This window comes from Octopus sinensis, linkage group LG5 (assembly GCF_006345805.1).
Source record: "Octopus sinensis linkage group LG5, ASM634580v1, whole genome shotgun sequence".
NCBI classification, from domain to species: Eukaryota; Metazoa; Mollusca; class Cephalopoda; order Octopoda; family Octopodidae; genus Octopus; species Octopus sinensis.
Genome location: NC_043001.1, coordinates 35,780,880 through 35,798,379, shown reverse-complemented (window position 1 = coordinate 35,798,379; position 17,500 = coordinate 35,780,880). Strand labels below are relative to the sequence as shown.

The window sequence follows — 17,500 nt, the reverse complement described above, 5'->3', positions numbered from 1 at the left end:
ACCATCTTATGATTATATTACATAGAGACACTCTATAGGTACTTGACAAACAGAAAATAAAACGAACAGAGAATGGCAACAATAATCAAGTTCTTCAAATACATGAAAATATGTGGCAACACAACAGTTAACACGAGTATATGTTAGTCAAGGGTATCAAGACAACGGACTCTATGAGAAAAATGTTTCTGATGATGTTAACATTTGAAGCTGCAACTGATCAAAGGGATCTTGGAGAAAGATTAAGAGCTGAAATGTCGTTTCTGTTAACAAGCGGTGACCGAAATGTATCGAGTGAATTATTTTTCCATAAATAACTTTAAAAATGTATCTTTTTGTGATGAATGATTCTCTTTTGAGCTGAGCCTGTATTTTTTCCGTTGACACACACGCTGAAAAGCACGCACACGTACTTATGTATTTGGCGTGTATATTATATACGTATATATATATATGTATATACATGTATATACATAAATAGTGAAGACTAATGAAATGGTTGCAAGCCGCAACGAAAATTTTAGGAAAATAAAAATAGGAAATAAGTGGAAATTTTACCGGTGAGTGTGTTACATTATAAGGCACAAAAAGAAAATGACTCTCTCCAGACACAATACAAAATGTTTCAACACACGGACTCACATAAAGAATCTGGCAAATCAAATCCAACAGCGAAATACACACACACACACACACACATATATATATACATATATATCTATCTCCCCCTCTCTCTATCTATATATATTCATCGTCATCATTGTTTAACTTCTACTTACCTATTCTTGAATGGGACAGAGAGTATTTTTTGAGATTTTCTGCTTCCTCTTAACAAGCCTCGCAATTTTCAAATCAAAGGAATTATTTTCTCGTGGCCAATCATTTATTATTATTATTATTATTATTATTATTATTATTATTATTATTATTATTATTATTATCAGCAAAAATCACTTGAAACGAACAAAATCATCGGTGCGTCCAATACTCGTTTACAGTCATCATATGATGACAAGACGAGTGCACAGAAGCACAGGTACACAGAGACACACACGCACACACAAGCACATTGGTATACATATGTGTGTGTGTACTGATTTTAGTGACTATTGGTTTGAAGTTTCAGCAGTGGTTTAATGCTCCTGACAATTCAGTGTTTTAGAGATTTTATACTTATAAGTACATGATTGAACTCTGTACTGAAAACATCGATCCTAATACACGTATTTTTTTCTCTCTCTTCTTTTTTTAGGTACTATGTTTTTAGTAATGGTTCTCTCTTTTTCCCGAGTGTCCAAGCCGAAGACAAAGGAATTTACCGTTGTGAAGGAATCAGCGCTCATCATCCCAAACAAGTCTTTACAGCAGAACTAGAGATGGCATGTAAGTAAATACTATATTTTGACGTGGATTTATAATCCAATCATGTCTCTTCTTTGTATTATAAGATTAGTCTTAACGATGCGTTAGGGACTTTATCGTCTGGGTATTTCGATTTTGGGTATTTCGATTTTGATCCCACTGCGTAGCGCTTTGCACATCTTTCTACCTTAGTCACCTTTATCAAATGACTTTACGGAGACAGTGCTGAAGCCTATCTTACTCTCCTCTTTTAATCTTATGAAATATCCCACCGTCTCCTTATTCTCTCTTATACTTAACCTTCTTGTACCTTGAAAGTTCGCTCTAGCACCTCAAGTAGCCATGTGTCTCCTATAACAAGATGATTCAGCTAATTCCTCGGTTATACATTACCATCTCAATACCTGGATTAAATCCAACTTCCCTCTCTTTCAAATAAACTGGCATTCAATTGTATTGGAAATCACTTGGTAATCTTACTATCCTGAAAATCACACCCAATGCGCTCTGTAATGTGTTCGGCATAAAGAAGGGCATCCAGATAAAAGAAATCATGCTGAAGCTGATATTTGAGCTCAACGCAATGGTGTGCGTATCTGTAAGAGTGTTGCGAAGATGTTCAATGACGAAATACGTAATCATTGACGAAAATAATAGACTAACGGTACCGGTGTGGCTGTGTGGTAAAAAAGCTTGCTTCTCAACCACGTAATTCCAAGTTCAGTTCCACTGCGTGGCACCTTGGGAATGTTTCTTCTACTATAGCATCGGACCGATTAAAGCCATCCTTGTGAGGGGATTTACTAGACGGAAACTAAAATAAATCCGTCGTACATATATATGGTGTGTGTGTGTGTGTGTGTGTGTACGTGTGTGTGTGTACGTGTGTGTGTGTGTGTGTTTATGTCTGCGTTTGTCCCTCATCACCACTTGACAACCAGTGTTGATGTGTGTAACTCTCTGTTACTTAGCAATTTGGCAAAAGTCACCGATAGAATAAGTACTAAGTTTAAAATAAAATATGTACTCGGGTCAATTTATTCGACTAAAACGCTTCAATGCGGTGCTCCAGCATGGTCGTAGGGAAATGACTGAAACAAGCAGTAGAAAAGATAACACGCTCAGGGAAAATGCCGAAAAATACCTTATAGTATTTATTTCGTTGGAATTTTCTCATACAGACTGGTTAGTCTCGCCCTCATAAACGAAACGACACAGTCATTGGTTTTGGGGTAATCTATGGCCCGTGATACTATTTTACTCAGTATGTAGAAAAAAAGAGAACATAGGCGTATGTGTGGCTGTGTGGTAAGTAGCTTGTTTACCAACCACATGGTTCCGAGTTGAGTCCCACTGCGCGGCACCTTGGGCAAGTGTCTTCTACTATAGCCTCGGGCCGACTAAGGCCTTGTGAGTGGATTTGGTAGACGGAAACTGAAAGAAGCCCGTCGTATATATATATATATATATATATATATATATATATATATATGCGTGTTTGTGTGTGTGTGTTTGTCCCCCTGCCATTGCTTGACAACCGATGCTCGTGTGTTTATGTCCCCGTTACTTAGCGGTTCGGCAAAAGAGACCGATAGAATAAGTACTGGGCTTTCAAAAGGATAAGTCCCGGGGTCGAGTTTTCTCGATTAAAGGCGATGCTCCAGCATGGCCGCAGTCAAATGACTGAAACAAGTAAAAGAGTAAAAGAATATCATGTATGGATAATGAAATCGCCTCACAGGCTCGAAGAAAATTCAATAAATAATGTTAGCTGTGGTGGTTTTATGTTGCAAACGCTCTATTTTAATCCACGCATTAAATCCACATGCACACGCACACGTCTATGTGTAGGTAAGGGATCGATTTTAATTGAGTTAAAAGCGATGGAGCAATATATATTTATTATCTCTCTATATATAAACGGCAGTTTGTCTGTGCGTGTTTCTGTGTGTCTGTTTTCTTGTACCCTCACCCTGACCACGGCTTTCAACCGATTCTGATGAAACTTGACACACACATAGCCCAATGTCATAATTCAAAACTAACGCAGCGAAAATTTTGAAAAGTTCCCCCAGTTTTGAAAAAAATCGATAAATTCCACATGGGGTCGAGAATTAGAAACACAAACCACAGACTGTCTAGGGGACGCAACTCAACCTTTTTTAACTCTCAAAAAAAATTTACCATCATTTTTTTTCCATTTTTTTGCTATTTTTTGGCTATAACTCTCTAAAAATGCTTTATAGTTATTTCCCTTACAAACCTGAGCAACGCCGGGCGATACTGCTAGTGCTTTATAAAAGAGGTGAGTGAAAAAATTTTGAAGCTGCAGTGTTTCAGCTGGTAGATAATTCTGTTTACTAAATTTGAACATTTACAATATTCCCTAGATTCCTTGCTTAGACGAAATGGAACTTATTGATTAGAGTGCAGTAAGTTATCACTAATCTATCGATATGTTTGTCTGCAAGCAGGTATATGCTAGTGTGTGTGAGTGTGTGTGTGCAGAGAGAAAGAGAGAGAATGAGAGAAAAGGAGGTGGGAATACTTTTATACAGTCTGTCGTTCATTATTCAAAAATATTAACTCATAATTTTGGCAGTAGGCCACTAATCAAAAATATCAAAACCTACTCTTTGTAAACGTCTGTGAGCGTATATATATATATATATGTATATTTATATATGTATGTGTATGTCTGCGTGTGTGTGTGTCTGTGTGAGTGTAGTTACGCACGCACACACACACACACACACCACACACACACACACACACACACACACACACATATATATACTGGCAGAGATACCCGGCGTTGCTCGGGATTTAAATGGTATAGTTTGTGTATATATGTGGTTAGGGCAGCGGGCTCGATGTTGTAAGATCACGGTTTCGATTCCCAGAACGGGCGTTGTGAGAGTTTATTGAGCGAAAATACCTAAAGCTCCACGATTCTCCGGCAGAGGCTGGTCGTGAACCCTGCTGTACTCTTTCACCGCAACTTTCTCTTACTCTTTCTTCCTGTTTTTCTTCTACCTGTAATTTCTTCTACCTGTAATTCAAAGGCCCAGTCTTGTCACACTGTGTCACACTGAATCTCCCCGAGAACTACGTTAAGGGTACACCTGTCTGTGGAGTGCTCAGCCACTTACACGTTAATTTCACGAGCAGGCTGTTCCGTTCGTCGGATCAACTAGAACACTCGTCGTCGTAACCGACGGAGTGCCGTCGTATATATCAGGTGAAACGGGGAAGTGCAGCATTGACGACAAAACATTTGTGGAATAAATGATTGTCTGATTCGACCAAGCGACATGCAATACGTCCGTTTAGAGGATTCCAGGCCCTAACATGTCATGGAAAATTGGGAATGGGGTGGTATATAACTTTTGAACCCGCCGAAAAGCTGTAGTGGATATACTCGCCTTTGAGGCGATCAGCGCTGCGTCTAACACGACCCATTATGTGGTTGACAATCAAATGAATGGAGATGTATTATAGATATTGTACATGTAATGGAAACGGGCTGCAATGGGAGACGACAATGGGAAAGTGAACATTTGAAATATTGCAGAACGCGAAGGGTTGACATTAGGTTGCTGGTGTGGCTATATAATAAGAAATATAAAGTGAGCATATGCAGTCACATGAGAACATGTAGTAATGAATTACTTGCAAAATAAGGCATAATGGGTTACGGTATGGTTGGTAGGAGTAACTGAAGAATATGATTTGATACTGAAGTCCATGCAGGAAACTGGTGTGTTAGTGCAGTCTTCGGGTTTGTTGGTATATATACATACATACATACATATATATATATAGGGAAATTTTTATGAAAAAAATAAAAGACGAAGACAGGTGGTGTACAAAACAAACAGATGTATTAGTATGACGCTCAGGAATAGAAAAAGTATTTTACGTTTCGAGCCTACACTCTTCTACAGAAAGGGGTACAGAAAAAACAAGGAGAGAAAAAGGAGAGGAAAAAATGTGTATAGTGGGTATATATATATATATATATATATATATATATATATATACATGTGTACGTTTGATAACGTACCTAACGCGGAAAACATATACTCTATGAGGCATATGCACTCTCCTACGCTTACACACATACAATAACAAACAGGTACAGTCATATGCAAAACGTGATGTCGTTGTCGTTGTGGTATAAAATGTCCTGTTGACAATTGAAAGATTATCTCTATGAAATGTTATATTGTTTTAATCGAAATGAAGATAAAATTTCGTATTGACATTGGCCAGTCCTCATATACATATAGTAAGATAGACACACAAGCATGTACGAATGCCAGTCATCGCATATGAGTATGTATGTGTAGATGTGAGTGTACGTGCTTAATAACGTAGCGTTTGAGTACAAATGTGTGTATGTTTAATAACGTACCTAGCGCAGAAAGACACACACTGTAAGACATGCACACTCATACATTTACATACACACAGTCATATATAAAATGCGGTGTTGTCATTGTGGTATAAAATGTCCTACTGACAACAGAAAGATTATATATATGGAATGTTATACTGTTTTAAGTGAAATGAAAATAATCGAAATAAAAATAAAATTTCGTATTGACACTGACCAATCCTCACATACATATAATATGTTTAACAACATACCCAACGCAGAAAGACACACACACTGTGAGACATATGCACACTCATACACTCACATACACACATTCACAGATGCACAGTCATATGCAAAATGTGACGTCGTCGTGGTCGTCGTGATTAGAATTTAAAGTAAAAGTATAATGTGAAACTATATCACATTACAATATAGATCTTATTCTTTCACTTTTATCCTTTGAATTTTGACACGTAATACTGAACCAGTGCCAATGTTGCATTGTTTTAATCCAAATGACAAAAACAAATTGGATGTTGATACTCACGGGGTCTGATAGTATTACCTACCATGTAAACTTTGATTTTGATTTGGTCGAGACACTCTCTCTCGCAATTTCTCTCTATGTATATCTCTCACACACTGTGTTTGTTTGTACCTGTGTGTGTGCGTGCGCGCTGGAATGTGTGTGAGTGTGTGTGCGCGCGCGTGTGAATATATGTGCGTGAGTGTATATGTGCGTGTCAGTGTGTTTGTATGCATGGGTGTAAGGAATTTAATTAGGGCGACAGAATCGAAAGACCCTCGCGGAGTTTCAGCAGCAAGCTCGCTTCTGTTGAATGCGTTGGGCCAGGTTACTATACAGAATACACTTTTCTCTCATCATTTTATAAATCCCATCGACTCTGAAATAAAGGGTTAGGAGGGATTTACTTCGTTCTCTGAGTAAGACATTTGGGAAAAAAGCAAAAAACAAAAAAAAACAATGTTCGATGTTTTTTTAAATTTTCATTCCAACGTAAAACGAATGGAATAATCAATTAAAATTCTTCATTTACAGATCTTGGAGATTTTACACCAGACCTTTTTGAGCCACGCCTCATAACAGATTTTCCAATGGTTATCCCAGTTCATTCTAAATTCGAGGTGAAAGTTTTCCCAGCTACTGGAAAACCGAAACCATCTTACAGGTAAATACATTTTCCTAAACGATCGTTCCTTTTACGCTTACTGTGTTTATTTATTTAAAATAATAATATTACCATTATACGAGCTCAGACTTAATCATATAGTCTCGAGTTGGCTAGTGCTGTTTGAAATTTAGTAAACAGACACGGTGCGGAAGCGAGGTGGATATAGATGTGTGTGTGTGTATGTATGTATGTATGTATGTATGTATGTATATATGTATGCATGTATGTATATATATATATATATATACGCGTACAAGAATGAGAGAGAGAGAGAGAGATCTGTGCATAGGCTTAAGTAAAGCTGTGAAATAAGATGTTTGCTTCCCAACCATGTGGTTCAGGGTTCAGTCTCACTGCGTGACACACTGGTCAAGTGTCTTCTGCTGTAGCCACGGGCCGAGTAAAGCTTTGCGTGTGGATTTGATCGACAGGATCTGAAAGAAACGCGTCGTATATATGTGTGTAAATGCGTGTGTATGTGTGTGTGTGCGTGTGTGTGCGTGCGTATATGTTTGCGTGTGTGTCTTTGTCCAGGTGGTCGTTCTCTACCACCGCTTGACCGGTGTCGGTGCATTTACGCCCCCATATCCTTGCGGTTCGGTAAAAAAAAACCGATAGAATAATTTACCAGGTTTTAAAAAAAAATGTACAAGAGTCGGTTAATACGACTAAAACTTGAAGACGGTGCCCCAGCATGGCCGCAGTTTAATGACTGAAACAGACAAAAGATAAAAAAATATGATGTGTATATATGTAAGAGTGTGTGTGTTGATTTTCGAGGTCATTAATGAACCGTTATGCCGAAAGAAAATACCGCACCGTATTAAGTACCGTCTCAGTTTCCCCCAGTTTAATAAGGAGCCTATGTGATTCTAGATTTCATCCTTTTGCAATTAGATATCAAACTAAGTGCTGGGGTGGATGTAGTCTTCAGAAAACCCTTGAAGGTTTGTACCTCAACATGGCAGCAGTCCAGTGAATGAAACCAATTATACATAATTACATTACGTCTTAATTTAAAACTGATTTCTTTTACTTTAGCTGATTACTCGATGTGGTTTATGCTTGCTTCTCCTCTGTAAGGTTTTCATCATATAGCTGGCAAAAACAGTCTCTGTCTTACCGCCACAAGGCTTAATTACATTTAAATGGGCCTGGTAGAAATAACGGATGTTATTGCCAGCACTGTAGCATAAACGGTTTTCGGGGATGTGGCCGCGTTACAATAATAAGAATAAAAATAAAGTAAAATTAAATTTTCATTGGCACAACACTTTTTCTCGAAGATAAAGCTACGATTCATTGAATCAATTACACGTGATATTAGCACATAAGTGATACTGGATTTAGTTCATTTGAATTTTATTCTGTCTCTATATAACGCTTAGCCACTGACGTAATTTACTAAGATATAGTACGTCGTGTATTTCTTGAACAAATTTAACGAAACAAAATTTTCGTTTCATGAAAGTTTATATTTAGAATCCAAAATTCTTTTGCCTTCTTTGTTTGTGTTCGTTGTTTTTATCATTATCTGTGCATATACATACATGCATACATACATACATACATTTTTCAATATGTGACCGCATGTGTATCGTTGGCGATTTTCTTTCTCCGTCTTCCCTTCCTTGGACTTTTTCTTTTTTTCTAGATTTCTGACGAAGAGCTCCGCTCGAAACGTTAAATCCTCCTTCTTTCTTTCCTTTCCTGAGCGTCCAATAAGACTACACTTGTTCCACGTCCTCACGTTATTGTGTTTTCTCTTTGTTCATTTTTGGATTAAATATACATACATACGTACGCACGCACACTTCACGCACACGCACACACACACACACACACACACACACACACACACACATACATACATACATACATGCATACAATGTTAAAATTAAGAACCAAACATAAAATCATTGTGAAATTCTCCGGATTCAATCCCACTCCGTGGCACCTTGACTAAGAGTCTTCTATTATAGCTTCGGGCCGACCAAGGCCTTGTGAGTGGATTTGGTAGGCGGAAACTCAAAGAAGCTCGTCGTATATACGTATATATGTATATATATATGTGTGTGTGTGTTTGTGTGTCTGTGTTTTTCCCCCTCCCACCAACATCGCTTGACAACCGATGCTAGTATGTTTACGTCCCCGTAACTTAACAGTTCGGCAAAGAGACCGACAGAATAAGTACTAGGCTTACGAAGAGTAAGTCCTGGGGTCGATTTGCTCGACTAAAGGCGGTGCGCCAGCATGGCTGCAGTCAAATGACTGAAACGAGTAAAAGAGTTATCTGACTACTTTTTAAAGGATTGTACTTTTGGGGAAAATAAGAGAGAAACCATTCACTTACCTTATTAGCATAATGCTGGAAGCTCAAAAATATTTCTACTGAATAGTGCATAGAGATCCTGTATTATTTTTATCTAAAGATAATCTCAAATATCAACACACTAACAATTGGTTAAGAAAATATATTTCGCATGTAACTGAAGAGATTCCCCTTAAAAGTAGCGATTTATCATTCATTATGCATTTTTCGGTTATATGATTAATATACAGATATTTACTGCCAGAATACAAGACATTTTCAAAAGCCAGTGTTGTAGAAACAAGATAATATAAATTTTTTCCACAGTGTTAATTCAGTTTATGATTCTTATCCTAAAGCACACTATACACTTGGATATGTACTGGTTATGAAAAAACAGGAACATTGGAAGTACACGAGAAGCTGTTTGTAAGTCACAATCTTTTGTAAAGACATGGAAAATGATAGTCGTTTGAAACAATAACTGTGGTGTTGTCTATGTCTACGATAACACAGAACGAAAACTTATAGAGGTAGTGATTCTAATCTTAATTAGCCATAATCAGGTCTTTATTCAGAAGCTGCCGGACGAGATAGTGAAGATGCCGACAACCGCTCGGTTCAAAGTTTCTCTTGACCAGAAATGGCCTGAACTCTTTGCATGAACACCCTCCCTGTACATAATTCCATGTCCCCCTAAATGGCCTTGCTTTTGCTTTTTGAGCCAAAAACTTAACTTAAATTCTGTTTTGATACATGTGGTTTATGTTTGGGAAAATTACATATACGGGAAGACAAAGTTTTAGTAAGACCGCTTGAAATAGCCATTATATAGAAAGAAATTTGATTGAGTTTAAGAATGATAGACTAAATCAAAGAGAAGGGGAAATCGAATATTAAGAGAGTATAAAATAAAGAATGATATTATATAAGAGAGATCGGGTGAGATAGTTTAGGTGATAATGAGTGAAATATGTGTGATGTCTTGAAGCTATTCATAACGTTCGATCTTAGCTTATTTCTTACTGTATTGCAATATATAACCTTCTGTCAATGTTTGCTATCCATATGGCATTCGTGTGGAGATAGATTATAACTTCTGTCGCTGCTGGTGGTAATTTGGCATCAGTCCAAGACCTCCATATTAAATCAGAGTTCAGACATTATGTTTTCATTGTCTTTTCTTTTTAAAGCAAATCATTTTACCCCCAAACAAATTCAAAATATATTTCTGAATTCTTTATCTTCGCATTGAAAACTTTTAATGAGAAATGTGTTAGCATAAGAAAATTATATAATATAATAATAATTGTCTGACAGCAATAATTTAAGGAATATATTACAGCTGTGTGAATATTATTAGTTCTTGGGTTTAATTTAATTTATTGACTTTGTTAAATATATTTCAGTCTTATATGAATAGACTTATTATAAAGACACTCCAGGCATGACCACCACATATTTTTTCAGACATAGTATATCTACGATTTTGGCCAATATATCCTCCATATATCTAAGGAGCCATTTAAAGGAGTTCGATTGTTATTTCTAAGTGGTCGAGCCAGTACTTAAGCTGGCTTACTTTCATAAGAAATGAAGAAGAAAGAAGAAAATGATTCGACATGATATTATTATTATTTATCCTTTCCAGTGCACATAAATATCCTTTCTGCTAAAGGCACAAGGCCTGAAATTTGTGGGGAGAGTACTAGTCGATGACATCGACCCCAGTGTTTCACTGGTACTTAATTTATCGACTATGAAAGGATGAAAGTCAAAGCTGACCTCGGTGGAATTTGAACTCAGAACGTAGCGGCTGTCGAAATACCTAAGCATTTCGCCCGGCGTGCTAACAATTCTGCCAGCACACCGCCTTCAGTCCACTTAAATATATATATTTCTTCATTGCCCACAAGGGGCTAAACATAGAGAGGACAAACAAGGACAGACAAAGGGATTAAGTCGATTACATCGATCCCAGTGCGTAACTGGTACTTAATTTATCAACCCTGAAAGGATGAAAGGCAAAGTCGACCTCGGTGGAATTTGAACTCAGAACGTAACGGCAGACGAAATACCGCTACTCATTTCGCCCGACGTTCTAACGTTTCTGCCAGCTCGCCGCCTTCAGTGTAGTTGAATATATAGTTGATTCTACAGTTAATTTAATTGGAAATTATATATATTGACATTAATCCAGGTTTTTGGAATTCTCTTTGATAGAACGATCCAAAATTTCGTTTCAGTAACAGTTTTTAACTCGCATATCGAATGTGTGTGAACATTTACATTTATACTCATAACTATTGGCACACCTCGTAATGCTACTAAATATCTGAGTAAAAACAAATTATAAAAAATGGGATTTCAAGGCAAAGAAAGTGACCAACTAATTAATATGCACTTTGCAAATCCCATCTGCAAGTACAGTAAAATGTGCAAACTTTTTTTGCAGAATTCAGCGCATGTAAATCTCGGCCATTGTTATGCAAATTTTAAGCGACGACCATAATTTCTTCGCTACATAGCAATCTCTTCTTTGTAGGAAGTATTCAAATGATTAAAACAGAAAGGTACCGTACATACGTCCATTCGCTCACGTATACACAGAATCATCCACATACAGACTCACGTACATACTTACACACAGGTTTGTAGATCGTAGAGAGAGAGACTTCAAAGTGTTAGATGGTATTGTTTGGTGTAAGCATTGCAAAACTTAATCCCTGCGTAGTGTGTAAGAGCGTCAGCAACTCAAAGAACCTGGCGAACAATTACAAAGGAAATAACAAAAAGTAAAGCAAAAGGAAGAAAGAAAAATTTGGATCCAGTGTCTTGTAACATCAAAGGCTACTGAAGCCCACCACGAAAGAAAAATATACTGAACTCGTTGTAACGAGAAAATTAAGGAGAGCTGCACTTAGTCTGTGACTGCTTACTTGTTCTTAGATAAATCAAACTATTGGTAAGGAGCATCGCAGACAGTTTTCCAAGTAGATAAAGAATTGGCATAAAGCAAGAGACCCACAGATGGGTCACATGGTATGAACAATAACATGAGGAAATGTTAAGGAAATAGTAAGAGCATCAGAATATACCCTTATTTTATACCCCACCCCCTAAAATAAATAAACATGGGGGAATTATACTAATGCCTTTTATCATTTACTATTTAAACTATTCAAGCACCAACAGTGGTGGGCTGGACTACGAGGATGCAATGGTGACGGTGATGGCGTGGTGGTCTTCGGGAATGTTGTAGTTTATCACCAAGACAACTCTGATCGATAAGACATTAAGATTAAAAATATTCCGAGTGAGGCTGTGTGGTAAGTAGCTTGCTAACCAACCACATGGTTCCGGGTTCAGTCCCACTGCGTGGCATCTTGGGCAAGTAAGTGTCTTCTGCTATAGCCTCGGGCCGACCAATGCCTTCTGAGTGGATTTGGTAGACGGAAACTGAAAGAAGCCTGTCGTATATATGTATATATATATATGTGTGTGTGTATGTTTGTGTGTCTGTATTTGTCCCCCTAGCATTGCTTGACAACCGATGCTGGTGTGTTTAAGTCCCCGTCACTTAACGGTTCGGCAAAAGAGACCGATAGAATAAGTACTGGGCTTACAAAGAATAAGTCCCGGGGTCGAGTTGCTCGACTAAAGGCGGTGCTCCAGCATGGCCGCAGTCAAAATGACTGAAACAAGTAAAAGAGTAAAAAGAGTATGGTAATCCTGTCTTTTTTCGGAATACCTACTCAGAAAGTTTTTCTTTTCCTGTGAGAGGTGGGTGTGTGATTTGAAAGTAGTCGATTTTTAATTAACCGATTTAATTCGGAGAGTCTCTTTTCTTTATTCGATGGTGATAGTCATAACGAGAAAGAGAAAGAAGGAAAAGGAGGAGGGGTAATGGCGATGATAACGGGAATGATGGAATGAAGACGAGAAAATTATATTATTGCTTGCAATATTTTTTCTGAAAATTTGTTTTTTGTTTGGGAGTTGAAGCCATTCTATTGCCTGTGTGACTTATAATTTATTGCAGCTTCTACTACCCACCCCACCCCGAATATAATATTCTTTTCTACTCTAGGTAAAAGACCCAAAATTTTCGGGGAAGGGGGCCAGGCGATTAAATCGACCTCAGTACATGACTGGTACTTAATTTATCGACCTCGAAAAGATTAAAGGCAAAGTCGACCTCGGCGGAATTTGAACTCAGAACGTAAAGACAGACGAAATACGTGATTACTGATCATCTCGCTTCAGACTGTCACTAAGTACTAACCATACTGACTCAAAGAGTGGTATTCGTCTTGTACAATCGTTTATCACAATAATTCCATGATGTACAGACGCCTCTTTAGAGTGACCTCAATTGTCTTTCAATCTACTGAAAATCCTATGATGACATACATAGAACTAACCAGTTGCAAACGCATTGAATGTTTAATTTAGTATTTAGCAGACATGCTTTGCACAGACAGGTTTCTATAGATGTAACCCGGTTGGGCATCGCACCAATGAATTGTGTCCGCACTGACGAATCAGTATGATGAAGGGTGTGTATCTACTTTTGAGATGTGTGTGTGCGTGTGTATATATACATACACATACATATATATATGTATATATATATATATATACATGTGTGTGTATGTATATGTTACAAGGGGTTCATCTGTCTCTCTCGCTCTCTCTTTCTCTCTAGAGTGAGAGAAAGAAATCAAATCTCCTCATTAATCCAGTTCTAAGTAAACAACGTTTGAAAAAAATAAAGGATGGTCATAGCTGGAACTCCTTTGATAATATCTACGGCTGATAAGGGATGACCTGGATTAAATAATACCAAATAACGTGTTATTGCTTCTATATTATTTTTTCCTTAACACAGAAAGAAGAAAAAACATATATTAAATCACAAAAAGAAGACAGATAGCTACATAAAAACAATTAAGCAAGGAAACCGCATAAAACGGTACATAAATACGTAAAGGGGTGGGACTAACATCTTAAGAGTAGACGACAAAAGAAAATACTAGAAAGGGCGTTGAATAAACTATTAGACGTTTGCACTCTGGGAATATATATTCGTTGCTAGAAGAAATGGTTTTGATCGTAGCTAGACGAAATGGTTTTGATGAACACTTCTATGATGATATCTTCGCAAATTTCTGAGACAAGATGGCTTCTTTTCATCATCAAAATATTTCTTGATACCCACTGGAATATATACCGATTTTGGAATCTAGATAACTGAATGCTAAAGAGAATTACGAATGAAAGAATTGTCTTCAACATAAAACATATGGACTGCATTTTGAAAGACTACTTCTGTCGTCTTGTTTTTGTTCCTATCTAAGATATCATATACACAAACATACATAAAGCATGTTTTGTTGCTTTCTTTCCTTGTAGAAAGTATTTCTCGGGACATAGAATTGTCTATGTATCTATGGAAATGTGTAGATGTTACGTATATGTAGCCATATATATATGTGTGTGTGTGGTGAGTGCATATATATATATATATAAATATTATTTTTTAGGGAATAAAAATTCCGCATAACAGAGTTTCAAATTATTCTCAATGAACAAATATATTTTAATTTAGAGATAGAAGACCCCTACATCTCACCAAATAAAAATAATTTTTATTTTGATTTGGTGAGATGTAGGGGTCTACTAACTCTTAATTTATATATATATATATATATATATATATATATATATATATATATATAAACAAATAATGTTCGTAGCCACTTCAACATGGTTCTCCGTTCGAACGGACTTTACTGCGATTTTTTAACCCCGAGAAGACATCTCTAGCTGGTTAATGATGCACAGGTGCATCCGTGATATGCCAGCAGGGAGGCGAACCCCTACCGCCTTCTAGCGTCGGGAGCAAACACCTATATATATATATATATATATATATATACGTCTATTTAGCTTATCTAGCTGGCCCTCTCCTCTTGCGAGCACGCGTGTGTATACGCACACGCAGAAAGATATATATATATATATATATATAATATATATATATATATGTATATATACACACATATAAGTGTGTATTTGTATATCAAAATCGCTTTCTTTGAGTATTGTAGAATTAAGAAAGAGAAATTTACGTTTACCTTATTCAAAAAGCATCTACATACCTTATCGTTGAAACTTAAATGATACTTGAAACGTTGTGCGGCGGGGAGGACACAAGATTATCGCTACTTAAATGCCAGTTTCGATATGATAAATTGCTTCTCATATAAACTCTCTTATTAGCCAATTATTAAACGAATCCCATTCTACGTTTTGGTACTAGTGGATTATATCCTACATCAGTATTTACCGGGATCTATTGGATTTCAGCAATTTTCACTCAAATAAATTTCAACAAATTGGCATTATAGGCTTAACGATACATGTGAAGATTAATTCTAAAAAGCCTGAAGGATCTGCATTTCTTAACTACGCTGCGACTGTTTTTGATTTTGTTCGTCTCACGCATCCCTATAAATCAATTATGTAGGATCATACGCATACTACGAAACGCACAAAACCATATGTGCCCGCATTTATACTTAGGCACGAGTAAATATGTCTTTGAATGTATGCATACATATATATATATATATATACGTGTGTATTTGTATATCAATCTCGCTTTCTCCATGAAAGTAAAGCGTGCGAGGCATTCCTAAACGTAAAACAATATGCTAATAACAGATTGGATTATCTTAATATAAAGCTTGCAATATTTTGTGAGTCAGGCTGAAAGAGGATACATACGTGCTCTACGTAAGACTACGTGCGTTATATGGTTTGAGTTTTGAAATTGCATGCACAGGATTATACATCCTATGTGTGTTTCTGTTTGTGTGTATGCATATAAATATATATGCGTGTGTATATATAATATATATATGTCTCTGAATTATATATATATATAATATATATATATATAATATATATATCATATTTATATATACATCATATATATATATATATATCATATATATATATATATATATATAATATATATATCATATATATATATATATATCATATTTATATATATCTATATATATATATATATTATATATATTTAATATATATATCATATTTATATATATATATCATATTATATATATATATCATATATATTATATATATCATATTTATATATATATATCATATATATATATATATCATATTTATATATATATATATCATTATTTATATATATATTCATATATTTATATATATATCATATTTATATATATATATATATCATATTTATATATATATATATCATATATATATATATAGATATATATTATATTATCATATATATATATATATATATATTTATATTATCTTATATATTATATATATATATGTATATATATGTATATGTATGTATATATATATATTTATGCTGTTAAAATCTCACATCTATTGGTATGCTTTTCTACGTGAAGTGATATGTTATGCGTAGGTGGTAGTATCTATATTTCAGGAATTTAATTAATATTTCATTTATACGTATCGCAATATATTGGGAAATTGTATACCTTATATATATATATCTATATATATATATATATATATATATAATTATATATATATATAAGTATATAAAACATTCCACAACGATGCAATACGAGGCACATTTTTCTTTAATATGGTATAGCATATTATATTTACCGCTTTATTTTTATCCCCAAGAGACGAATATCGTAACATCAAATTAGTTGTAATCTCACAATTATTGGTTGAACCCTTTGAAGGGAATTACATTTTGATTACGAAGACTTAAACGCTGCTTTGTTGAAGTGGTTTGAATAACTTGGCAATATATTTAGTATGCATACGTGCATCTATAGATATACACAAACTTCTACATATCTATGCATATATATTATAATATATATAGATATATATATATTATATATATTATATTATATATATATATATATATATATAGTATACAAATATATGCACACACAAACACATATAGAGACAGAGGGAGAGAAAGAGAGAGAAACGTACTTGCATAGCAAGTGACCAGATCTGAGATCGTGTGCTGAATCAAAAACAATTGCAACGTGGAATGTGTTCATAAGCCATTTAAAAACACACAAAAACCGTTAGATTCGCTTCAGCATTTAAATTTAATTTGTCAAAGTATTTTCGTCGCTTTGAGACCGCGACCTGATTCACTGACAAAATGCAGCACAGAATTTT

The 17,500-nt window shown here is 35.6% G+C and overlaps 1 protein-coding gene across 2 annotated transcripts in view; it reads left to right on the top strand.

Moving 5' to 3' along the window:
• The window catches only part of LOC115212320 (inactive tyrosine-protein kinase 7), a 262,230-nt gene that overhangs the window by 171,513 nt on the left and 73,217 nt on the right, over positions 1-17,500 (top strand). For both annotated transcript variants that reach the window (XM_029781184.2, XM_029781183.2), the window contains 2 exons: positions 1,253-1,383; positions 6,807-6,936. In XM_029781184.2, coding sequence (XP_029637044.1) covers positions 1,253-1,383; positions 6,807-6,936 — 261 coding nt within the window. The remainder of the gene's footprint in view (positions 1-1,252; positions 1,384-6,806; positions 6,937-17,500) is intronic.